Genomic DNA, 26,921 nt, shown 5'->3' with positions numbered 1-26,921 from the left:
TGATGCTTTTGTATTTATTTAGCTTATCACTATCTCATTTAATGCCCTGGGGTTTAAATAGATCATAATATAATCTCAGTAAATATCCATGTCTGAATACTTAATTGTTTTGTTAAACCTTTTCTTTTGGTAATGGGACTGCACTTTGAACTAATAAGGTAGAATGCCCCGTATAGGCCTACGTCTCATATTTCTCTTTATTGCATTTTTCTGATTACACATCTTTATTTCAAAATCAAGAATGCTCTTCAATTATTTACTGTTTTTGATTGTTAATATATAGGCTAAAGACCAATCCTCATTTTCAAGCGAAATAAAATTCGTCTAACCATCCAAAACAAACATCGTGGCTCCTGCTCATCTGACGTCAAAGTAACAGCTGTAATTGCTCTGCGCGCATGCGCTGTTCGTGCGGAGGCTTGACGCCGTCTGCTTTGTTGGAACTATCGATGCTGTGACTTTCGGCGAGTCTGCTGCTATTTGCATTAGATACCTACAAATATCTTGTCTTTCCGGTTTTTAGACACTATGGGCGTTTTTTAATTTCGCAGTCAACGTCTTTGTTTGCCGTGGGGCCGCTTCAAACGACAAAACTAAGGATCCTCTGTATATAAACAAAACGCAGCGAGCTGCTCTTTAAGGTGGACCGTCAAAGACAGCTGCAGCTAAAGTCGTCTGATAGCTGCTTGTTAAGTTAGATAACTTTGTGTTGGTGGCGTCGACAGCGATGGGGATCACTATACAGCTCTGTTAGGAGTTAAACTCCTAAAAACACCTTTGCGTGTGAACATGAGAGAAGAGGACAGTTTGTTTTCAGGAAGGCAGCCCATAGCAAGTGGGAGAGGGGGTGAACATCCCTGCTGCTGCCCCCATTTGACAGAGGAGAAAGGAGCACTTGCTGCCAAGAAGACTGACCTGAGAACACCTGGTCATTTGTCAAAGTCTAAGTAATATAATATCAGACTTTGGAACAGTATGGAGACGGTGGGGAAATTTGAGTTCAGTCGGAAGGACCTGATCGGACATGGCGCATTTGCTGTCGTCTTCAAGGGAAGGAACAGAGAGGTGAATATTGTGTTCTTGTAATATTTACATTGCTTTAAAAGATATCGACCAGTGCAAACATAGACGAGGTGAACTGTCGGTGAATGGTTTGGTTGTCTGGTTACCCGAGAGTTGTGGTTGGCCATCTGCTGTTATTGTTTTCATTGTACGGCCTTAAGAGGCCTGGGAGCTCACACAGGATGTGCTTTAAAAAAAAAAAAAAAAACAGACAGTTTTGGATTAAAATGATGAAATGCTTCTTTTTTTTTATAGGCCTACCTGCAAAACCTTTTGTTAGTGTATGGATAGTCATTTTTGAGATATTTTACACTATAATAAAAAATGCGGATGATGCACGTACTCATGTCTAAATCCAATGTGTAGTAGCAGAGATGTTTCCATTACAGAGCTGCTCCATTACTGGGACCATTAATGAACATGTTGAAACATGTCCTGCACCTGCAATAACAGAGCAAATGAATACCAGTTTAAAGCTATTTAATAAACACTAGTAATGTAACACACATTTGGTTAGACTAGTGCAAACAAACAGGTTGAGATTTAAAAATAGGCCTAACATCTTTGTTGCTCCATTAGTAGGCTAAATAATCGAAAGAGGTAAGGGCTTTAATTACAAATATTGCAATTTGAACAAAATAAAATACCTCAAATGTACCATAATGCCATTCAATTCACTGGCAATGACATTAGGTTGTATTTGTCCTATAATAAGACTCGCTGCTGCTCCACACTACTATAGCCACCAGACCTTAATCCATAAGGAGACCACTGTAACCAACAGCATGGCCAGCTGTAGTGGAGCATCCTTTCAAAATAATCCCCAGTTATTATAATTTGTGTGTCACCGTATGTGTCCAGTCCAAATATATTCAAGTCTCTAATTCACTGGCTTTTGTAGTGTAGTGTAAATAGTTGATATTGACGGATAATGCAAATGCTCAGTGTCTCACGTAGCTTACTACTCAGACTGCCTCGTGTTTATTTTATGTTTACGTTCCGTGTCCTTCCAGAAACATGACTGGGAGGTTGCAGTAAAATGCATAAACAAGAAGAACCTGGCCAAATCCCAGACACTGTTGGGGAAAGAAATCAAAATCCTCAAGGTAAGTCAGCAAGCGCTCTTTTCCAATTGGTTCCCTGTTACTATGTTGTTATCATGTTCTTAAGACATGATAAGTAACCCAGCAGTTTGTTTTAATTAGACCTAAACAATATGAGAATATGTGTGATAGTAGTGTTGAATACTTCATGACAATATGATTTGTGATAGATATACAAATATATTGACGTCTGCATATTTGCTGTAACTTACAGTTCTTTGTGTCTTTTTGCTATTCTGCTGCATGTGTTTGTGACCGGTCTCTCTCCAGTATCAGAAATAATTCAAAATAGCGGAAGTGCTGTTCTTTTCGCCACTTGGTTTATCATGCTACCTAAGTTATTTTTTAGGCATTTTAGCCTTTTTATTGGACAGGCCAGCTGAAGAGGGATAGGAGCTGGTGGGTGGAGAGAGTTGGGGGGATGACATGAACCATCTGAACCCACGGTCGCTGCAACCTCCGTATGTGGGGAGTGCAAGATAGCCGCTTGGCTATCTAGTGCCCAAAGCTAACGTTACAGTTGCCACCAAATTGATGATACGAATCAAGGGGAAGCTTATAACTAGATTGTGCATCTCTTCTAAGACCAAATTTAATGAACCAATTGAATTTTGCATTCAGGAGGAGGTACCTATATAAAGGTACTGCAAAACATGAAGAACAGCAGATAGACTTAAAAACTGTGAGTTATAGTTAACATCCACTTTATAAATGTGGTTTATTTATCACGTTACATATCATTACCCTAATGTTGAATATTCATGTTTTTCTTATTGTGCAGATCTTTGTCCTTGTATTATTGTAATTTTAAGAAACGTTTGTTTTTCTGACACTTGAAAGAATGTTGACCTAAAAAAAAAAAAAACTGCATCTTTTTTTGAACACCATCAGTGGTATTTTTTTCAAGTTTCTGTTCAAGTACATTGTTTTACTTGTCGAATGTGTCACCTTGATGTTTCGTAATGTGTGATGACTCATCCAGTGGTTTGTTGTATCATTCAGGATGTCGAGATGTTGAGAGGTGCCACATTCAGTTCAAGTGAACGTTAACACTCTTAAGTTTCTTGCAGTTCATGCAGAGCTCAAAAATCATTTTCTCATCATTTTCTCTGTCATCTCTGCAGGAACTGAAACATGAGAACATAGTTGCCTTACTAGACTTTCAGGTATGTACTGCTGCACTCACAGACATCTTGATCATGTCAGAAACAGGCTGACAGCAACAGTGTCGCGCCTGCTGTTTATGTACATAATCATCACACCTCTTACTGGCCCGGTTATGGCATCAGCCTATGCTCACAATGTAGAGCAGATGGGTTGTTAAATGTGTCTGTTCCATTATGACCCACTTCTACCTCATGCAGCTTTGTTTTCCCTTCTTGTTCAATGAGCCTTTAAAGATGTGTTCTGTTTTCTTGTTGGGGCGTGTTTTCCTCTGCTTCTCCATGTTTAGAAAATCCTTTAAAACCTTCAGTAAATACTTCTGCCTTAGTCCAACACTGTTTACATTTTGTCGACGGTCACATGGGCTGCTTCTGTTGGTCTCCTGTTTTCAAAGCTCTCTGGGAAATGTAGTTTCTTAACCTTTTGACCTCCCTTAGTTACCCTTTTCCAGGAACAAGCTGTCAGGGTGTAGATGAGGTGATATGCTCACGTGTGTACTACTGCAATTAACCTCTAAAGCTCGGTGTCACACTTCACAGGTGTTGCCTTGTTAGGTGATGAATAAGAATCCACTCTCACAGTGATGTTCATGCCTGAAGCCTAAAACCAAGTCTGCTTCTCTCACCTGCCAGAAAGTTTGGAGTAGGACCTGAAACAATTCTGTAACTCATCAGATGTTTATATTCTTTTTGCCCAATGACTAATCGTGTAAAGAAGTTGAAAAAAAATGCTGCAGGTATCGAATGACTTGCAAGATGTCAACATTTAATAATGCAAGTGTTGCAAAACATGTTGCTAGAATGTTAATGTGCATCCTTACTGATTTCCGTCACAGATCAGGAAGAGAATTGTGGTTTCGCTTTCATGTAAGGGCAACTCTTCACCTCTTTATCCCATCTTACATCTCATAACTAAACCTCAGATGAATTGCAGATGTAAACAGATACTGTAGGCTTCATTACCAGGCCAGGAAATTCGTTTTTTTTTTTTTTTTATGTCAGTTGGCCTTTTATCCGCCACCCTTATCTATTTCTGTAAGACAGCTTAGTCATCATGCAAAAAGGTTCACAAAAAAAAAAGTCCTGACCAGTGATGCATACATGCATTTGCTGAGCAATGGTAGCTGCTCAGCCAGCCCAACACAGTCACCTTGTAAGGGTCACAAATAGGGATAAAACTGCAGCAGATCTCCTATGCAGAACTCAAGAGTGGTTCATCTTCTTATCTCTCTCCTGACTCAGAGTGGCACCGCTCTCTGGTCATTTCAGATAGTCCGAGCTGGGCTCTTAGATTACAGGTTTGTTGTTGCACAGCATCAGGCCATGTTGGTGTTCTGAGTGGGGGATCCGACCATTCAGCATTCTAATTAGGTCAGGAGGAAATGGAAAACCAAACCAAGCACTTGAGAGATGTCTTTGATTTTCACATTGTTTCTGTCATACCTTCTTAAAGCGACTTGTTCATGAGTTTGAAAGTCAATGAATCATTTTGTAGTACCGTATTTTCCGCACTATAAGGCGCACCGGATTATAAGGCGCACCTTCAATGAATGGCCTATTTTAGAACTGTTTTCATATATAGGGCGCACCGGATTATAAGGCGCATAGAATAGAACGTGTTTACAACTGAACAAGGCTGGTAGATATTGTGAATATATAAATATAAATACGTATAAAACGTAACGTATAAAACTACAAAAACAAAAGTACGTAAGACGATTTCCCCAAATAATAAATTATTTCTTTGACGTTTCTCTTAACTCAAAACGTAGTTTTATACATAGTGCATTCACAATAACTCAACGTTGTTCAAACGTTAATGTGCATATTCACAATATCTCCCAGCCTTGTTCAGTTGTAAACACGTAAAAGAAACACAGTCTGATACCGCTAATTCAAACGTTAGTGCAGGGGTGCCCAAACAGTCGATCGCGATCGACAGGTAGATCGCTGACTGATTCTCAGTCGATCGCGAGATGTTTTGTCAATATAAAATACAATTGTAAAATAGAAAAGTGATTTCAATTTCATCTCATTGCCCTGTTTCCCCCACACGATACCTGTGTTGGGAGCCCAAGTATACTTCCGACCTGTGTGTATTTAATTTTTCATTTATTCATGAAATTGCTGCGTGCATGAGAGAGCGAGCGAGAGAGCGAGAGAGAGAGAGAGAGAGAGAGAGCGCGCACAAGAGAGAGTGCAGGCATGCGCAAGGACGTGCAGGTAAAACCGGGGGGTTAAATGTTTTACCAAAAAGTCATATATAGAAACTATGCTACGAGTATTAAGCGCATTGATGAAGCTGCAGCTACTTTTCTCTGCTCCTCTCTGCTGTCATGACTGTGAGCATCGCGGGGGACGAGACACACCAACAAACAGCGCACACACACACGCACACACACTTGCACTCGAGCGCCAGCCACCACGCAAACCTTTTTACTTTTTACTTTTAGTGCTACAGCACACAGTTGATCCGTGATTCGTACGGACCGAGGCGGGAACACACGTGACCCGGTCAAACGGTCGGTTGGACTTTACTCCGTTCACTCTCACCGTGTCTGCAGCTAATTTAACAAAAGCAAAATCATCTCACAGCAGCCTGCTGTAGTCTGTAGTCTGCATTATTTTTTACAGAACTCTCATTTATTATTTTCTGTTTGTTGTGTGAGTATTAAATGCGTTTGTAGGCTGTTGGTAAAGGCTATGGCTCACTATGTGGACTGGTAGATCTCGGCAGACTGGTAACTTTAAAAGTAGATCTTGGTTCAAAAAAGGTTGGGCACCCCTGCGTTAGTGCATAACTCAACATTGTTCAGTTACGTATAACACGTAAAGCTCACTTTTTCAGTTCATTCCCCGTCCACGAATCCCTCGAATTCTTCTTCTTCAGTGTCCGAATTGAACAGTTGGGCGAGTACGGCATCCAACATGCCCGGCTCCCTCTCGTCATTATCCGAGTGTGGCTGAGCGCCGTGTACAACCAGTATGGATCAACCAATTAACCAATTGATCCATATATAAGGCGCTCCGGATTATAAGGCGCACTGTCGTTTTTTGAGAAAATTAAAGGCTTTTAAGTGCGCCTTATAGTGCGGAAAATACGGTAGATGGATTGTCCCACAGTTACAAACAAAAGCTTCCCAGTAAAGATTTTTGCAACACAAAGTTCATTTTCACTCACAGATAGAAGAGCCAATTTATGGATTGATAGTCTAAACCTAGAATAATACTCTTTAGCAGTGTTGTAGTTCTCAGGTCCAGGGATTGGAATCGAGTCCAACTTGAGGCTGGATTTTTCAGGACTCGTTGTGGCTTGACTTGGACTAGAGGTTTGGTGAATTTCAACATGGCTCCAACACAATTCCCCCTCAAAAAAAATCGAAGTAATTGCTGCATTTCTTGAATACGCTTGACATTTCATATTCATATTCCAGAAAGGACTGGGAACATTTCAGCCCTAATGCAATGTTTTATTTAGATACACATTTTTGCTCATTGGCAAACATGGGACCATTGTACTGTCTTCATCTCCAGGAAAAGGTCACAGCTACAAATGAGACTTGACTATTTCAGAACAATATACCTAGTCATGGTACTTTCAAACTTTAGTCATGATGTGTCATCAAGTATTTTCCAATGGTGTGTTTATACTGTTGAATAAATGCAGCAGAGACAGACAGCCTGTAAACACCAGACATTTGGCTCTTTGACTGAAAAACTGGCTGATTGGCCAGTTGCTTTCCACTTTCAATAAAGCCAAAGACAACCAATTCGGAAAAGGTCTGACTCAGCTGAACTAAACAAAACAGTCTGTGCCTCTAACTGGGGGGATTCAATGAGATACGTAGGTCAGAGTGAGAGACTGCAGTCATCTGTTGCTATGTGATAAGAGGGCGTTTCCAAACAGGATACTCTGTGTTTTTCCTTTTTGAAAACTAGTGCCTCAAATAGGTTGTCTGTGGGAAAACAAGTGAAGAGTAGATAAATGATGTCACACAAGTAGTGGAACTCTAAATCCCCTTCAGTGTGTTATCAGGACATCTCCAAGTTGTTAGTACATTAGTAAATCCTTCTGTGACGTATTCATGATTTTGTTTGTGACGTTGACAGCAGAGCCAATGCTCTGATACACTGACAGTTTCTGGCACATAAATGTAGCGCAGTTCTTTTCCACAACACTCAAACACGTTTGTTGTAGTATCTAGCTAATCCTTCATTTCTGTGCTACCATGCCGACTGTTGCGAGCACCAGCTCCACCTGTTCCTTCCTGTGTCTGTTGCTGACGTTTGTTTGTTTCTCCCCTCTCTTATCTCTTTCCTCTTTAGGAAACTGCCAGCTCAGTGTACCTGGTAATGGAGGTAAGCTGCCCCTGATGTTTGCTTTGTTTGCTCAGCGCCATATTGTCTCAGCTTTTGCAGACAGGGCTTGGGCTATAATTAGCTTTGTTCTCAGGCATCAAGAGGACTCAATGACCGCCAGCCAACATCCAAATGTTACGAATGTTTTTTTCACTCTGAGCTATTTCAATGTCTGAGAACCACAGGGTAAAATACTCCTCAACTAAGTTTAGTTTTTATAGCCAGTACAATACATATTATCATCTATGCAAGTTAAGAAATTGTCTCTCATGCTAGCCCTTTTAGTTGTGATATAATTTCATCATTTCGATAAATGCATAATGCTATCTTGGTCATTCTTGCTTTAAAGCAGACATAAAAGTGCTAATCAGAAGTGTCCGACCTCAAATGAAGTATTCACATTGACAGTGAATATGCTGAGCTGTAGGGATTCATAGAAGGATGGAATTTGTAATGTTATGTTCCCCGAGAGGGCTATGGGAGGATAGAGGAACAATACAATTAAAAATGAAACTCAGGCAAAAGAAGGAGTAACTAAGTATGAGCACTTTAACAATATCAATATCTGAAAAACTTTCATTGCGAGTATAGGAAAAGGCCAAAAATACCCACTTATGTGTGGACTAGGCCAGAGACAAAAAAAACAACCACACGCACACACACACACACACACACACACACACACACACACACACACACACACACACACACACACGGCACATAACATGTAATCAGAAAAACATGTATTTTTGTGTTATTCAGTTACGTTACCCAATAGCTGTGTCATAAGTAGTCTTCCTGGGTTCTACAAGGTTACTGTTAATTTATTATTATCATTTCAAATGATACTGATTCAATTTTTTGTATTTTACCAAAGATAGTTTCAAAGTAATCCACTTAAAAAAAAAAAGAAGGAAATAGTAGTTACTCGTTATAACAAGTTCTAATGAAGCAAAAACACAGGTGTAATATAGCTTCAAAAAGGACAGCAGTTATATTATCTTTGTCTTGTGTCATTCATTTTCTTTATTGTTTCTGCTTATCTTAGTGCCATAAGGAAATGACAGACTTTCATAGCACAACCTGTCCTTCCCCCGCTTCATTTATATTGTGTCTGTGAGTGAGAGCCGTCTGTAAACACAGCGCTCCTCTGCAAATCACTGCTCTCTTTTGAATTCTAGTCCCCTCACAGAGCTGTTGTTGTCACACATTTATTCACCATAGTTATATGTTTGCTGTGTGTCTCAATTGTATTCCTATGTATTTTGTTCTCAATCTTCCTCTCCTGTTCTATTCTCAGTACTGCAATGGAGGTGACCTCGCTGACTACTTACACTGTAAGTTAAAGAGGACATATTATACCCCTTTTCTACCTTTTTAAAAGAGTCCCCCTGTGGTCTAAATGAAACATCTGTGCTGTGCTTTGGTCAAAATATGACCATGAATCAAGCACCAGAGGAGGTTTGTGACCCTGTATGAACCAGCTCTCTCAGAACACTCCGTTTTGGTGTGTGTGTCTCTTTAAATGCAATGAGCCCCCCTGAGTTTTCTCAAGAGACATCACTCCTCTGTAGCGAGAATTAAAATGGCAGACCTGTGCAAAAGTTTTGTTCTAGGCTGGGGATGGAGTCAATGGGTGGAGATACCAGGGGAGGGGAGGGGATTTTTTTTTTTTTTTTTTTAACCAGAATCCCACTGTGACATCACAAGTTAAGCAAATTTGAACCTGAGCATTTTTCTCTGTGTTGTAAGACTTGTGCAGACCACAAACAACGGACTGGATGGGTTTATTTCACAATGTGTGGGTCGGTAGATGCTCAGGTTACCCAAACATATGTTCAAAAGCACTGTAAAAGTGGGTTTTTCCTTTAAACAATTTACAGTGAACCTACAGTGTCTACCTGTTCAATGATCTTTTTTTGTAAATTGACAATGCTACAAGAAATCAATTAGGCCTTCAGATAAAATACATCTGACCCTGATCCGTGTTACAAACATTCTTGGAGCCCTCTACAAATATAATTTTGTCAGAAACTGTTTGAGAAGAGATCAGGCAAAAAAAGAGGAAAAGTTATCAACATTTGTAAAGACAAGAAAATAAGTAGAGAACAACTTTAAATTAGAATAAACACATTAAGGCTGAAACTGTCTTTGATCTGTGTTCCTGCAAAGACTAGAGGCAGATCTTGTGCTTCATGTACTTTAAATGACCTTGACATGGATCATTGTCTTTGCCACATGATGTAATACACAGCAGATAAAATCCAGTGCTGTTTTCCTCAGTCTTAACACACACGGTGTGTAGGATAAAAATACTCTAGAAAGTATGGTTTAGGTCATCACTATGTTAAAAAAAAAAAATAGGGACAGACCCTCTTACTCTGTGTAACTGGTACCCAGGCTAAAATAGAACACCATACTCTAATGATAGTCTCCTTTTGGTAACGAAAAAAATGAGGTGTATTTGGTAAACCGCCCGCTGTGGTCAAACAAAAACACACTTTATTTTCCTGGCCCAAGTCAAGCCTGAGTCTGACAGTAAAAAGTCTGTCGGAAAGGCAGAAGGGAGGTGGTACCACAGCGAAATCCAAGACCAGGGAGGGACTCTGACATAGAACCATACTGTCTCACGTTGAGCTGAGGGAGGTGATTGGACGGAGGGAAGGATAGGGAGCAGGAGGTGGCAGTGGGGTGATGACAGAGGACAGGGAGAAAAATCATCTTGTAGATATTTTTAGAAGGTAATTCAGATAGTCTGTCTGACTCAAAGATGTTTCAGGAAAACTAGAATAATATCCAATTTTAGGAAGGAGGCTCATTCAGTCCCTATGCACCCACCACACTCCTTTGTCATACAGCAAAGGTGAATTGAACATGCTCGGTAACTTGTTAGAATCCCTCCTCACAGCCGGTGTAAAGAAGTCAACTTGTTCTTAATTATTGTTTGCCTGTCTCCGCAGCCAAAGGCACGCTAAGTGAGGACACTATTCGGGTTTTCCTGCAGCAGATTGCAGGGGCCATGAGGGTCCTAAAGGCCAAAGGTATAATCCACAGAGACCTGAAACCCCAGAACATTCTGCTCTCCTACCCACCAGGACGCAAGTCACATTCCAACAACACCTGCATCAAGATCGGTAGGTGTGAAAGTCAATGGGCATGAAACACACGGCACATTGACACATTTATGCCGCTTTTAATCCACTGTTCTTGATGCAAAAGGCCATAGATGCATACTTATCAACTGAATGAAAAAAATGTAACTCTGTAACCACTCTACCTTGAAAGATTTGAAAGATTTCTATATTAAAGTTAAGGATGCTGTCGGTGCTTCACGACTGTCTGCGTGCTCAACTACCGTACTGTAGCTAGTAGAAGTGCAAACTCCACAAAGCAAAACAGATGTGTGCTTTAAGAGCTGCACCTAAACTGCACGTCGTAGACTTTGCTGAACAAAATAGACATCGTCAAGATTTTTTCACTGGGAGACCCCAAAAACAGACTGTTTGTCTTATATGTCGGTGTTATATTCTGGATTTTACGGTAAACCAAAGAGAAAACAATCCATCTCATGGTTTATTTATGACTCAATTTATACAATGTAGTTCAGACTGAGCCTTGTCATCTCAAAAAGAATGTGCAAAGTATGTTAAAATTGACATTGACACAAACAGGTCTTTTGATAAATATGGACCAAACTATGTGAAGAAAGGGAAAAAGCACGTTTAAAGTAGCACCAGGACTTTCTACTGAAGCGTACACTAATTGTATGTCATTAATAGCAGAACATTGAAACCCTAACTCTCTAATCAACCTATTTACCTCTTTGCAGCAGGGCTTTATTATGACCCCCCCCGGTATTTTATTAAACTTAGATTCGAACTCATTTGAGAGAATTTATTCATTTTTTCCCTCTGCTGCAGTGTCTACATTCTCTTCACCTGGTGAAACTAAACTGAAAGAATCAAGAAAGTGAAAAATGTATTCACAGAAAAACGTTGTCCCTCTATATTTTACATTTTGACTGAGCAAGCAATCTTTATAATAAGTGTCAAAACCAATTATACAAAACAAGTGTTTGTTCAGCTGTTTGGAAACTCTGCTTATCCTTAAGCCTCTTAATTCCTGGTCCTCTGGAGAGACTCGATCGCCCTGTGGGAGCTCAATGTGAGGCTTGTGCCAGTCCCCATCACTGCAGAATGTTATAATCCTCATGACTGTGGGAAACGCAGCTCAGTCATACTAACAAACAGACTGTCCGCACACATACTGTACACTCTTTGTGCTGACTTGGACACAGATACTGACTCAAGCACATCCATAGTGGACTGGTTTGCTTAAGAATGATGATTAAATAGCCTGTGTGGATTTGACTTTTTACCACAGATTTTTTAAGTCATATTAAACAAAATTCAGCTTTAAATCTTTCTTCAGGAAATTCCTTCTTTTTTTTTCTTCTCTTTCATTGGTTTGAAACTATCCTCTGGATCTGCACGTGTTTTCTATGACAATATGGCCGCTTTAGCATCCAGCAACCAATGTTATCCCATTTAAGTGTCTCTCATTCTTCTAACAACCCGTCTTCCTCTTTCCTTTCTCTTTATGAAGCCGACTTTGGCTTTGCCAGGTACCTTCAGAGCAACATGATGGCGGCAACTCTCTGTGGCTCCCCCATGTACATGGTGAGCTCTTTTGTAGGTTCTTACGAAATTGAAAGTAAATCATTTTAATGTAAAATTAAAGATTGTTAGTTGGACAAAAGATCATGTTTGATGACATCTGTGTTTCCACAAAGACAAACTGTAGTTTTAGGATATTAACATGAATAAGAAGTGTTTGATTTTGTTCTACTCAGGGCTAATTCTTCTAGATTCACAGTGTTAGCTGAACACAGTCTCTATGACAGTACAGCTGTAATACTTCATATTTCCACTAAAGCGTCTCATTCTCACATTTTCCTCCTCACAAGGCTCCTGAGGTCATTATGTCCCAAAGCTATGATGCCAAGGCGGACCTGTGGAGTATTGGAACCATAGTGTTTCAGTGTCTAACTGGAAAGGCACCTTTTCAGGTAAAAGCACTACACGAACAGTCTGCATGATGGTTGATTCAGGGACCAAACTAATCCGAATGATTTTATTTTTGGAAGGTTTAAGGCCAAAGATCATGTCAATCTATACTGAGCTGTTATTTCTGTTGTAGAAAAGTTTGAATAATCACAGATTCACAGAAGTAGTCGCAACATTATTTTCAGGACTGGCTTCTTGTCTGTTTACTTCTTTAGTGGCTTTTGCATTATGTGCATTATGTGCAAGCTCAGAATGTCATGTGGTTCAGGGTAATGAAAATGAAGCACTAAGTAATGAAAAACTGAACACTACAGTATCTACAAATAAATAAACAATGATTGACAATGACACAGAAACTCTGCTGAATGTCCCTTTAACATGTTTTCCTCGTTTGCAAGAAACTTCCACTCACTCTGTTTGTTGAAGAACTCAAACAAGCTGTCTCTCTTCTTTCCAAATCATGTGACACAAGAGCTGGAACAGAAACCCAATAATTTTCCTCAGCTGACTTGCATGATGAAGTGAAAGATGAAACACATACCATCTTACAAAATGCCTCATGCCTCATTGACAAACATGTCGTAATATGTCATTACAAAAGAGATGGGAGCATGTCCTGAAAGGTATTTGCCTGTGGGTTTAGCCTGCACACTGGTAGCATAGATTGTCATCGTTTATATAACTGTGGAATAAATAAGATGTCAGAACTGCATTTCAAACATTTATTGGTTTTCAACTTTCTCCGTATCCTTTCTTTATTTCCAGGCAAGCAGTCCCCAGGACCTCCGGCTGTTTTATGAAAAAAACAAAACTCTCAGCCCCAAGTAAGTGGATTTGACAAAATGACAGCATGAACATTTTTTGGCTTGATAAACAGATGTGAGTGTAAAACACAATCTAACGTGAATTTCATCGCGTACTTTGTCACATTTATGTTACATGTCGAGAATGAGAGTTAAGAAACTTTCCAGCAGTTCATCTTCATAATAACAAAACAATGAAAGTGATGCTCTGACCCTAGCTCATCTTAGTGACTTGTGTATTTTTCTTTTTCATGATGCTGCACTGCTTTTAAAAATGTAATATGTAGGTTAGTCAACAAAAATATTGATCTACAGAGATGGGAGTCGGGTTGCTTTAACAGTTGAAAAGCAGGTCATAATGCAACAATAAAGATGAAAGCTACCAACAATTAACTCTTTTTTTTTACAGCACAAAGTCTAAAATGACTTTACAGTTCAGTTTATCACAGCTGTCTGATAAAACCAGCAAAGGGCTCACTCACACTGGGTTAAACTGTACTGTGCCCAAGCACGATGGACCCCCAAAGTCCAGTTTGTTTGACTGGTGTGAGTACTCCGTACCGTGCTCAAGCACAGCACACTTCCTTGGCCCTGGCACGGTTAAAAGAGATTTTCTTTGGCACGTACCATATTTCCCATGTACGAGGACAAGCATGGTAACATAACTTGGATGATGATGAATGATGTATAATCTATAGCCGCCTTGTCAAATGAGAAGTCCATGAGTGTTAGAGGGCCATATCTGACCAAAAAGACTCAAAATAAGCTACAAAGTCAGTAAAAATTCAAGTCTATTGTTAGACTTCACTAAAGAAAATTCATAGAGGCCACTATGGTAATCATACTTTAGCAATTTTTCGGGACAACTGGGTGTGAGTGTGTGAGTGCGCCCAAAAAGTTGTCCTACCAGGAAAACTGATGTATTTATATTGGTCCAATGTATAATATCTGAAGATATATTTGTGCTTGTTTTCAGCATCCCCAGAGAGACTTCAAACCATTTGAGACACCTGCTGCTGGGTTTGCTGCAGAGAAACCACAAGGACCGCATGGACTTTGGTAGGTGAACATTAATCACAGTGGAAAACATAAACATGAATATTTGCTGTTGATGTAGATGTTAATGTTCTTAACTAACAGCACCCAGCAGATCTTCAAAAGTATTCTTGTGACTGTAGTGTTTCTTTTTTTTTAAAGAAAGAGTTCTTAGAGGCATAAAAAAAAATACCCAGAGAGAGAAGGCTGTGTGTGCATGTTTCTATGACTTGATGCACAGTCCTGTGGATCATCACAGATTGTTAATGTAGGAAATGTTGCTCTGCTTCACTGCCTCCAACTGATTCCACTTCTTCTTGTGTTGTTACTAGATGAGTTTTTCTCTCATCCTTTCCTGGAAGCCAGCTCATCCATGAAAAAGAGTGAGTACAAATAAACAATTCGCTTCTTTCGCTTGGTTGGATAATTGTCAGTACATCAATGATGACTTTATTTGTTGTGTACACAACCACACTTGAATTATCCAAAATAATATAACTGTATTAGCCGTCATTTGACTTCGTGAAAGTTATCCTATGAAACATCCTGATCTAGTATTAAAGCCGGCCGGATTGAGATGCAAACATGAAAAAGGAAGTATTCATTACTACACCCTAAAGTCATGACATGTTTAGGCCCCTGTGAAGCACTTTTTAAACAGAAAAAGATTCTGTTTACATTCAGTGTCTCTCACAAAACCGCAATGTGAGTCTTGAGTTATACTAATGAGTGTTTTGCTTCTTTTTTTTTTTCTTACAGCGACTCCTACTGTGTCCATGACCTGCTTCCCCAGCTCTGCATCAGCCAGCTCTTGTAGCAGCTCGTCCACCTCTCACCTCGCCTCACCACCGGTATGTTTAATATCTGTAAAACCTTCTCATTGCTCCCTGTTTCTCTGACTCTGCCTCAGTAATGATGCTGTCTTTTTTTTATTTTTTTTTATCTGCAGCCATAGAACTCAACCAAGTGTGTGCCTATTAGGCCACCCTCTGCTGTTTGCTCTTTTATCCTCTCTGTTCTTGTTTATCTACCACTCTGTATGTCTCCGTGTCTCTGCAGCAGTCTCTTGCTGAGGGTCAGCAATTGCGTGCCAAAGCTCTGGCCTCCCCTACCCAGGAGGCCACTGGTTTCCTTCTCAAGGACTCGTCTGGGGGCGGTGGCAGCAGCAAGAACTCCTCCTCCTGCGACACAGATGACTTCGTCATGGTGCCTGCTAACTTCACCAGTAAGAGATTGTTGTCCCTCTGTGATCCAATGAAAAAAAATAAAAGTGTGATGTCATCTTTTAGGACTGTTTTTTACATGTTTACCATTAATGTAAGACTACTACTTGGATAAGTGCTCTTTTTGGGATCTTTCTAATCTCATCATATATTTTGGTTTCCCAGCAGCTGAGCTGACGTGTGAGAGTAAAGTACTTCAGGACAGTCTGATGACCAGCGGGTAAGAAGCAAGGATCAGTTTATCATAAAAATAGATCATATTCTGTATATATCAGGAGGAGATAGACTATCACTGATTTCACAGGAAAACCTAGATATAAATACATACTGTTTTTCTTCAAATGGAAAGTCCCAATGACCTGTCTCCTGTGTCTCATCTGCTCTCTAATTAGCTCTCTGCTGGCTTCAGCTGGTTTGTGTAGCCAAGCCAAAACACCACCCCACTCACCGTCCTACAGCGGGTCTCCCAGTCCTGTCAGGTAACGACATGTAGACCAACGCTTTGGCTGTGATGATACTTGTAGTGCACTTTGAGATCTGCAAAACGGTTCTTTAAGAATAGGCAGCAGTTGAAGTAGCTGGCAGAGTAGACTGATCACTTTTAAATCTGGAACACTTATTAATCCACTAAAGCAGGGAACTTCAGGTACAAAGTAACATTTGAAAGTAATCACAAATGACTTGTGTTATCGGGTTGCAGGCTGTTAGTGTGAATTAAGTTACTTGTTCGCTCACTAGCCACATTAGTATATCTCAGTGTTTCATTTGCCATGAAGAAGTTATTTTGTATCAAAAATATTGAAAGTAGTGGAATATATTATGCAGAATATTTATAACAACACAATGTTTTAATTGGTTGTTGTTGTTTTTTAAAAACACTGTACAAGTTCGACAGGACTGACAGTTACTGAACATTTTGACTCCATAATATCTGGTGTCGCTGTTAAATGTGCTAAACTATTCTGTCCCCTCACACACACACACACACACGTTCTCTCCCCTCATGTCTCGCTGTTTCCCTTAGCACTCACGTCCTCTCACTGTTGTTGGCAGGCCCAGCGAGTCCTCAGGAGGTAACTATGGAAACAGTGGTCAGTCATTGCCTGTCCCCGTCCCCACTCAGCTGCAGAACTACCAGCGCATGGAGCAGAACCTCCATTCAACCAAACAGGATGGCTCACCACGGTCTGTGTCCACACGATACACAAACACAGCGCAGCTGTTGCAACTTTTCAGTTTGTAGTTCCATTTTCTTAGTGGGCTGTGGTGAATCTTGAACTTTGTTGCACTAGGCTGTCAACACCAGTGCGGCGGTGCAGCAGTGGCAGCTTCCTGGGCTTTGCTCGGAACGGGCCCTCACCACCACACGGGCAGGGACCAGTCACAACCAATCGCAGACTTTCCCTTGGAGGTGCAAGACCGTTCCAGCTCTCACCTCAAGGTTGTTCACTTTGTAAACTTATTTCACTGATACTGATTTTTCTCTGTGTACTCTACTTGTTGAATGAAGTTATGGACTAGCATTATCAGTGAAATGTTACCTTTAACCGATTGGCTTGTGAATTGTTAATACAACTGCCATGGTTAGTTAGCAATTAGAGCAATGAGGGATTTTCATCTCACATATTTTATTTGAAGGCGGGTCCAGCGCAGCAGTGTGTGTCTGACTGTGTTTCTGTCAGACATGCAAGTTGGAACTCAATTTGAATTCACAGACTGGGACACCAATATTAAGCTGTCGCAGAATGTGAATGTACAAAGACGTGAGGACGGCTGAGCTTAGTTACGGCACTTTAGAAAAGAGCTTCTGTTTCTCTGAGTCAACATCGGTCAATAGTTTTGAAAGGTATTGATTTTGAAAAAGAACCAACTTCATAAATACACAAACACTCTCCTCACCACCGGTTGCTCTTGTCTCCTCTGTGCCTCATGCTGACAGTCTCTCATCTGTCTGAATGCCAGCAGAGCAGCAGGGGGAGTTAGATGGAACTTGTCAATCTCTGCTATCTCTCTGCATGTTTCATTGTGTTGTTGTTGTCTGACATTTCATTTTTGCAATGCCACCTGCTGTCTGAAAACAAAAACATTTTGACCATCTTTTGTCCCACAGTTCCCCAGCCGACTTCTCATCAACACCCACAGACGACAGGACTGGGTACGCGGCTCCACAGTGCCCCCTGTCTGTTGGAGTGTGCCAGTGGTGGTGGCAGGCAGAAGATCAGGAAGCAGCACTCAGACCCGGTGGTGGCCCCCTCAGCAGGCATGATGGCTATCCGCCCCTTGCACTCTTCCCCTAGACTCAGTGAGCTCATGCAGCGTAGCCCCCTCCCTACCATCCTTGGCTCCCCTTCCAGGGTGAGTTTTGTTTTTTGATAGAAAGAGAAGGATGTGCTTGCGTTTTATTCTCCTAACATACCCTGAACGAGACTTCCAAGCATTTAAAACAAACCTGTTGTCCCTTTCTCCTCTGCCTCTCGTCTCTGTTCTCAGGCCATCCCTCCATTTGAATTCCCCAAACCCCCCAGCTCTCCAAACCTTGTGACCTTCCTGACACAGCAGGGCTTGGTCATCGGCTCGCCTAGCAGCAGGACTGCACAAACAGAGCCCAGAGACCCAGGACAACTCACGCCTACGCAGGTCACCCAGCCTGCCCACTGCATCCACAGGCTTAACAATGAAAACAAGGGCTTTGGAAGGTTAGACGATTGTCTTTCTCTTTTGTTTTGTATTTGCTTTGTTTAGCATGCTGATGATGTATTTCTAGGAGGAGTGAATTGACAGAAGTGCATGTGCAATGATAACCTACTGTTGAGTGGGAGATGTATCTTCTTCCTTTTAAACATTTGCATTGCTTGTCTTTTCTTTATTGCCTACACTTTTCTCACAAATTGCATTTTGTTTTATTGTTTTCCAAGTTAAATTACAATGCAGTAGCTAGACATCTTTAGTATTACAAATCACCTTTAATCTATTTTTCTTAGCTGTGGCATGGAGAAAGAAAATAAAGATAGGTATGATTAACCTTTAATGGAGTGGAAAGAGGGCCTGTTAAATAAAAGCTTGCAGGTTGGACAAACTGAAAAAAAAAAAAGGCAGCTGGTCAAAATATATATTTCATCAAAGCTGTTGAATAATTCACACCACTTTCTTTTCTTCTGTGCTCTCTGCTCTGTGTCTCTGTGGTGCAGGTCCCAGAGTGCAGGTCGTCTGTCTGACATGCTGCTCATGGCTGCATTTGGACCTGCTGGACTTGCCGGTGAGCGAGGCAGCACAGAGAACTTGACCTCTGAAAAAGCCATAGACATTACAGGTGGGAACGTTTGTTGACCTGCGTTAACAAACATATGTCCTCTCCAATCTCCAATCTCTCCAACATGTGACAAGCGTACTGCAGGATATGTTGCGTATTTAAAACGACACTCTCGTCATACGTTACCATGGAGTAGACTGAAAGCTAAATTAACCACAGTTTTAATATTTGTGATTCCAGCTACTAGTTTGCGTAACAAATGGCAAAAAAAAAAATGCATTACAGCAATATTCAGATTAATTCTGTAAGATTTCATTTTCGAGTGTGGTCACAAGGCTTTGCCCTTTAATCACTGCCCTTTTCTGTGCTTTAGCCCCCCCTGGTGGTGGTGTTGGAGGCCTTGCTCCTGGCTCCTGCAGCCCAGCTCAGGTGGTCTTCACTGTGGGCTCTCCTCCCAGCGGCAGCACCCCACCTCAACCCTGTAGACAGAGGAAACACTCAGGTGACTCTCACACACACATGCAAACACAGCAAAAATGGATTTCCATAATATTGAAACTTAATAAATGATCATGGAGTTCTACTGACCAAGACTTAATCTATGTAGAGATGCACTGTAGTTGCATTAAGGAAGTGATAACCCAAACTTTTAGTGTTCCATAAACACAAATGTCTTATTTCTAATGGGAACTTTAGACAAATTCATTAAGCTTCTCTACTTCAACAAATCTGCCGTTCACTAAGTGTTCAATAACAAGTGTAAGCCAAAAACAACACGCAACATCGACCTTCTGTTCATTTCATAGGACTGAAAATTCATGGCGCTTGAGTAAAACCTTGAAATTGGTATGAGTTATGATATGAATGAAATATCTTACATCTTTGTCCCCCTTTATTCTGACTCCTGCAGGCTCCTATACTTCAGTCAGCCCTGCAGGCTCTTACACAAGTCGCTTCCACCAGACTGCCGTGTATCTGGATGGCTTTGAGGCTCCTTCAAGTCCTCGCTTCAGTTTCACTGATCCTTTCACAGCAACCATGGGCAGTCATGTGACCTTTGAGCCTCCCGAACTGCCTGAGGAGACGCTGATGGAGGTGAGAAGCAGGTTTTGACACAGCATTGATCTGAAATGTAGCGAAAAAGGAGCCATCTCTTTTATCCTCCACCTTTGACTTCGAGTATTGTGTACATCAGTCAGATTCATTCATGTAGTGGTAAGACACTGTGGCAATATGGCCTTGGGTGGATCTCCAGTCCGGACTAATAAAAGGCACTGAATAACCTCTGATCTTACCACCAATGCACATGGAATGGAAATCACAGTATTGTGCTCTTCCTTTAAAATTCTATCACAAACCCATCTCCCTTTCTCTCCTTCACTGTCTGTCTTTCTTATTGTCTCCGTCTGAGTGCAGCAGGAGCATACCGACACTGTGCAAAGCCTGCGTTTCATGTTGGATTTCGCCCGCTGTCTGATGGAAGTGGCTGGAGCGCGTGGTGCTGCGGTGATTGAGGAGCAGGCCGACGAGTCTCATCCCTGCCTCATTCAGCAGCAGAGTGTGGTAGCAGATCAGATAAGCTCACTCAGCCGAGAGTGGAGGTAAGGACACATCAACAGCATTGTTATTTGGTGACGAGCTATGATGCTATTTTCTGGAGTTAATGCAAAATTATTGAGAAGTGGAAATTGTACCTGTGCATTACCTTTTAAATTTTGCAAATAAGCAGAAATACTTGTCAATGCAGACTTTCATGTTGCAGTTAGTAGATTTGTACTTCAATATTGTCAATATCAAGAATATTGTCTGGAATATGGTATTAATATTTATGTTGCTCGCTATGTCTGCAACCTTTTCAAGCAAAGACAAACTGACATCAGTATAATAGAGTTATGGAGTATTGGATTCTACAGCTGGAGTTTAAAGTTTGACAATTGGGAGCCTCTTGTTTAATAGAAAAGGATAAACTCCGGATTCTTAATTGACCGCTGCGGTTAGTTAGAGGCAGTGACTGCACCCTCCATTCTAAGATCATGTTCCTAAAATACAGATCTGTCACTAACATGTGTTGACGTTTGTGTGATTATGTTCGTAGTCATGCAGAACAGCTGGTTCTCTACCTGAAAACAGCAGAACTCCTGTCCACTGCCTTACACACAGCCATGGAGCGAGTGAAACAGGGCAAACTCTACCCATCTACTACAGTCAAACAAGGTATGACACGTTTCATTTTATAAGACTGATTCCTTATGTAAGTTCTGAATATGTTTAAAACAATGAAATTAAATGTGTATTATGAACAGAATGCATGATGAGTTTTCTTCTTTGTCTTTTTTTCAAATGTCTAATCGACACACACAGTGGTTAAGAGGCTGAATGAGCTGTACAAGTCCAGCGTGGCATCCTGTCGCTCACTCAGCACTCGTCTGGAGCGCTTCTTTTCCAGGAAACACCGTCTAATGGACCAAATCACCTCCATCACAGCCGAGCGGCTGCTATTCAGCCACACTGTGCAGATGGTAAGCCAGAGGAAGAGTTAGACAGCTGCACAGAACAGACGGAAATAAAGGTTATTGACCAAGGGGCCACAGCCAAATGAGTCAGATACTGTTTCTGTGGCTATCCAGCAAGTAATTAGTCCTAGCATTCCTTACAAACTGTAGTGCATGCAAGGCAAAAAATATCCCACCCATCACTTTTCATTTGTCTTTTAAAGCTTTGGCTCCGAGCATTTTCTTTATGATCAAGGGATTAATATAAAACCACCAAAGTGAAAAGAGGCTAATTGCAGCTTTAGTGTCATGTCTAAAAGCATGAAAATATTTGAAAATATGCACAAGGAATACAAAGTTGGAATTGATGCGCTCTGCGTGTCCCAGCAGAATTGTATTGACATTTTCATTAAGATGCACTGTCATGAGGCTTTTACTGGCTATAACACATTAACTTCAGCTGCCCTGCTTTCCCCTCAGGTCCAGGCTGCTGCTCTCGACGAGATGTTCCACCAAGGAGAAGCATCAGCCCTGCGGTACCATAAAGCTCTCCTGCTGATGGAGGGCCTGTCTCTGCTGCTCACTGAACAGGACGACCTCCTCAGTGTTAGCAAGTGTAAGTCTGTCTGTCCACTCAGCTCTACAAAAATAAGGCAGGTCTGAGTAGCAGCAACATCTGCCACAGTTTGTTGTACAATGTTCTGACAGCTTGAATACTCGTTGATGATGCATTTTAATAAACAATTTAATATTCAGTTCATATTCAATCAGATTAGATTCATCACACAGGTTTTGCTCTGTCTGTTACACAGCAGTATCTGACCCAAGATTCACTAGAAAAACATTTATTATCCAAAAAAAAATCTAGCATTTCCTAGCAGTTGTTTTCGACTCATGATACGCTCCAGGGCGCATACTTATTTAATGTCCAATGAAACACTCTTTGTTTCTTATGTTCTTCAACCACACCACATATAATTCACAAGCAAGCTAGCACTTAAAGGTTGTCACAGTTTTTGGGCTGAAACGTTCTCAAAATTGGCTTCTGTAAACGCTAATCAGTATCCATGAGAAGACCTCCCCTTAGGTCCCCAAATGTAATGGTAACACTAACATGCAGAATGAAAGAGAAGTTTGTGGAATCTTTAAGTCCCTCTTAACTCCCATGCTCATTCTTTCCAATAATCTTACATGTACCGTATTTTCCGCACTATAAGGCGCACCGGATTATAAGGCGCACCTTCAATGAATGGCCTATTTTAGAACTGTTTTCATATATAGGGCGTACCGGATTATAAGGCGCATAGAATAGAACGTGTTTACAACTGAACAAGGCTGGGAGATATTGTGAATATATAAATATAAATACGTATAAAACTACATTTTATACATAGTGCATTCACAATAACTCAACGGTGTTCAAACGTTAATGTGCATATTCACAATATCTCCCAGCCTTGTTCAGTTGTAAACACGTAAAAGAAACACAGTCTGATACCGCTTATTCAAACGTTAGTGCATAACTCAACATTGTTCAGTTACGTATAACACGTAAAGCTCACTTTTTCAGTTCATTCCCCGTCCACGAATCCCTCGAATTCTTCTTCTTCAGTGTCCGAATTGAACAGTTGGGCGAGTACGGCATCCAACATGCCCGGCTCCCTCTCGTCATTATCCGAGTGTGGCTGAGCGCCGTGTACAACCAGTATGGATCAACCAATTAACCAATTGATCCATATATAAGGCGCTCCGGATTATAAGGCGCACTGTCGTTTTTTGAGAAAATTAAAGGCTTTTAAGTGCGCCTTATAGTGCGGAAAATACGGTATATTTTGGCAGCCATGTAGCCATGCACATAAATTTGTTTCAGAATTAAGGAACGTTACAAGCACCCAGGGCACACCTGTACTTGCATAAAGTGAACATCTTTACATCTCTCTGCCTCTCTAAAATCTCTCATGCTACACAAGTGTGCTTAAATTGTCAGCATGCAGTGAGAGTCGACATGCATTTTGATGCTCTAGGCTACAGCAGGGTCTGGACAACACATAGGCTACACACACAAAAGACACGTGAAATTGGCAAATTCCCATAATATCACTCACTGTAACTGCAGTAACCCACTTACTGACTTAAGTTTTTTTTTTCCTCTCCATGTCTTTTTGTGTCTGCAGGTAAAGAGTGCATTGAAAGACGCCTCACAGCTTTGCAATCAGGACTCTGTGTTTGAGAGCACAGTGCTGCTTTCATCTGATGTCAGTCATTTGCTCCCCTGCACATTTCCAACAAACCAAATCTCCAGCCACGTCTCATGGATTTCACTTACAAATTGCTTCAGTTTGAATAAGAAACCAAAAGAACTGACAAACTTTCACTGAAGGGGGTCTGTGCTCTCCAAATAGGGTGCCATTCATCTCAAGCTTTGGACAGTTAGTCGTGACTTCACTGACGCTGAACTTGCACCAGTGTTGGACAAGATGCACATGTGCTGTGAAAGAACGTCAGCGCTCTCGGGTACTCGAGAGGACTTTGCACTCGGTTCTGAACGCGGCAATTTGATTTTGCCGAGAAGATGATTCGCCTCCCCCCACCCCACCTCGCAAGGCGTAACACATGCAGGAGCAATTATTTCCAAGTAGCCCCCATATCCACACACAGAACTTATCTAACCGTAAATAGATAGCATTTTAGGATGGAAACTTGCTCCTTCTACAGATTTGCAATACTTCACTCTATACACAAAATGTTATCTTTCACCTGGATGAATAGCTGGAGGGGAAGTACAGTATCTGCTGTACACAAAGAGGTCCGTCATGTTTTTAAGAAGAGTTTCATTCTCATAAAACGTATGTCTGTCTTATACAGCTATATTACTTTTGTTTCCTGTCTTGTCTTATTGTTACTTGCTGGCTGAAGGGAAGTATAAATCTAATGCTACATTTGGTGGCTGGAAGTGGATACAAGCTATATTACAAAAACAAGTTGCCAAAATTAATTTAAAAAATGTTTTATTTATAAGTTAGTTTTTATTTAAGATTCACTGTAGATAAAATATTGATGAAATAACCCCTGTGTTTGACACTCAGTCTATACTTGCTTTAATTCCAATCATTGAAACAATTATTTCACTTTCTTTTTTTATGAATGGTGGAAAATGTTTCAGTACAGACAAAGGAGGGTGCACAGAAAGCACTCACTACTTCACTGCTAACTGCGACGTATAGCTTTCAAATCCAAGACGGACTGAAACCTGTCCGTCAGCATTCCTGATCACAGTCATGTTCAAGATAGTGCAGTAACGTAGGACACATTCTTCAGGGCTCGCAGAAGCTGACATGCTGCTGTTGCTGGTTATTTCTTCACAAGATTCCATATTGTATGTGTGTTTATATGTCATCAGTCAATCCCGTCAGGAGTTTTGCAAGTATAATCACAATTGAATGTAGTGCTGCCATGAGAGGAACGGCATAAGCGAAAGGTCTGAATGTTTTTGCACTGTTTAAGTACTGTATAGGAAGGTTTTGAGTGGAACATGCTGAAAATGTCCCGTTTTTTGTATATACCGAGAAAGATTTACTAATTTAAAGATTTCAGCCTCGATACTTTTATTGCAGTTTTCGTTTGATCTTAGTTACTGTCCAAATGTAATGTAGCTTAGATGTGAGACTGTTGACAGAGAGATGGTATAAGCTATGAACCCTTAGGAAGATTTATTTAAGAAGAGACGAGACGTGACAAATTGCTTTACACTGCAAAGATCATTTGCATTGGTTGTGTCATGTTCTCTCTCAAAGTAGTAGTGTGTTTGATCTTGGTGGTTGACCTTTGAAAAGTGTCCTGATTTGGAATGCTAGCTGAAAATGTGTATTGTACTTAGATTGACCTGAACCTACAACCCAGTAGAACTACTTTACTCCCCTGAATTGTGGGCAAATGGGAAAGAGTCAACATTGACTTTGGGTTCTTTAAAGAGATGCCTGTGTGCATGCTTGCATGTCTGAAGTGATGTTGTTTGATGTATTAATGAAAAGTGGGATGTGCTATGTACAGAAGTAACATGACACTGAGTTATGGTAGGGAATGATGCGACTTGGACTACAGGGGATGTAGTTAAATCTGGGTTGGTTCATATCTGAAACTAAAACATCTGTGAAAACAAGGATTATACCCTCTGCCAAACCAAGTACTATTTTCTGTCCCCAATGTGTATTTTCCTCTGCATTCTTTTTTTTTTTGTTTGTTTTTACATTGAATTGATCTTTTGAGTCAACAAGTGTATATTGTGGAAAAAGGAGTTGATATATGGTCAAGGCTGAAGGTATCGTATGCTTGATGAAAAAGTCAACATGGTAGCACAGTCAGTGGAAAAGCATGGAAGGACGTTTTGAAGATTTCTCTTTACATTATTTGTATTTGCTTTGTGGCCTTTTGTATTTTGTTCAAGAACTTTCTCTGAAATTGTTGCCGACATTGCTTTACTGAAATAATTCTGTGTGTTTATACTATTTGTATGAGTGTACATTCCTGGTATCAACCTATCCACAGACTCTCTGTCTCTTTTACGTGCGCTTTGTTGAGTCAGTATGTGGTGCTGATGTCTCGGAAGATTCAGTACGCAGAAATTGAAAGGTGATCTTTGCAAAACGGATGCAAGTGTCTTTTTTTTTTATGTTTCTCTACAATCACAGCTATCGATGTGCAGCAATTAAAACAAGAGTGTCGTAAAAGAGTAAGTAAGCGGGCAGGGAGAGAACAGTACTATACCGCCTATACATTTCCAAAGAATAGGCCTTCTGCTGATCTTCCATATTGTCTCTTACTGTTGCAATAGAATTTTAATGTTGTCATGACCATGACAGCCACACTATTTCAGTGTTCCTGTGTGTGATGTATCCTTCACTGTTTGAGAGTTGGAACATTAATAAAGTGAAAGGAATGACCACTTGTCTTATGAAGATGTGTTTGCTCCATGCTGTCCTTCACCTCTATTATGGTGCTTTAAGTGTTACCCAGGCCCTTCAGAATTGTGTAGGGATCCTGTACACATGAAACTAAACCCCTCTCGACAATGAACCTCACATCCTCTCCGTGGCCCGGGAGATCCAGGTAACGCAATAATAAATTATTATTAATGTATACTTGACAGCCTGTTGTTTTTCCTCGTTGGTTCCAATAGATTTAAGGTACTAAGGGAAGTTGCCAATGCACTGAAAGCTTCTCTGCCCTGACCCATTGCACCCGCAGCTAAAACCAATTAAACTGGATACATAGGGACTTTACACTAGGTCTTAAAGCGACACACACACTGCATGTTAAAAATGGTTTATCTCATATGGCATATATTTACCAGCTGGTTGTTATTTCA

The 26,921-nt window shown here is 40.7% G+C and overlaps 1 protein-coding gene across 2 annotated transcripts; it reads left to right on the top strand.

Moving 5' to 3' along the window:
- Nucleotides 1–400: 400 nt before the first annotated feature.
- Nucleotides 401–26,498, top strand: ulk1b (unc-51 like autophagy activating kinase 1). 2 transcript variants are annotated; one of them, XM_020644313.3, is made up of 27 exons: nt 401–1,065; nt 2,076–2,168; nt 3,290–3,331; nt 7,655–7,687; nt 8,988–9,024; nt 10,648–10,821; nt 12,293–12,366; nt 12,654–12,755; nt 13,519–13,577; nt 14,533–14,615; nt 14,924–14,974; nt 15,351–15,442; nt 15,651–15,816; nt 15,983–16,034; nt 16,207–16,293; nt 16,868–16,999; nt 17,107–17,255; nt 17,925–18,169; nt 18,305–18,510; nt 19,003–19,124; nt 19,438–19,566; nt 19,975–20,159; nt 20,481–20,665; nt 21,160–21,278; nt 21,426–21,583; nt 22,037–22,172; nt 23,731–26,498. In XM_020644313.3, the coding sequence occupies exons 1-27, from the start codon at nt 976–978 to the stop codon at nt 23,784–23,786; spliced, it is 3,057 nt and encodes a 1,018-aa protein (XP_020499969.2). In that variant the 5' UTR covers nt 401–975; the 3' UTR covers nt 23,787–26,498. The 2 variants fall into 2 exon arrangements, with proteins under 2 accessions (XP_020499969.2, XP_020499968.2); XM_020644312.3 differs by having other exon boundaries at nt 15,980–16,034.
- Nucleotides 26,499–26,921: the final 423 nt, after the last annotated feature.

This window comes from Labrus bergylta, chromosome 17 (assembly GCF_963930695.1).
Source record: "Labrus bergylta chromosome 17, fLabBer1.1, whole genome shotgun sequence".
Taxonomy (NCBI): Eukaryota; Metazoa; Chordata; class Actinopteri; order Labriformes; family Labridae; genus Labrus; species Labrus bergylta.
The sequence above is the reverse complement of the archived record's forward strand: the minus strand, read 5'-3'. Positions and strand labels throughout refer to the sequence as shown.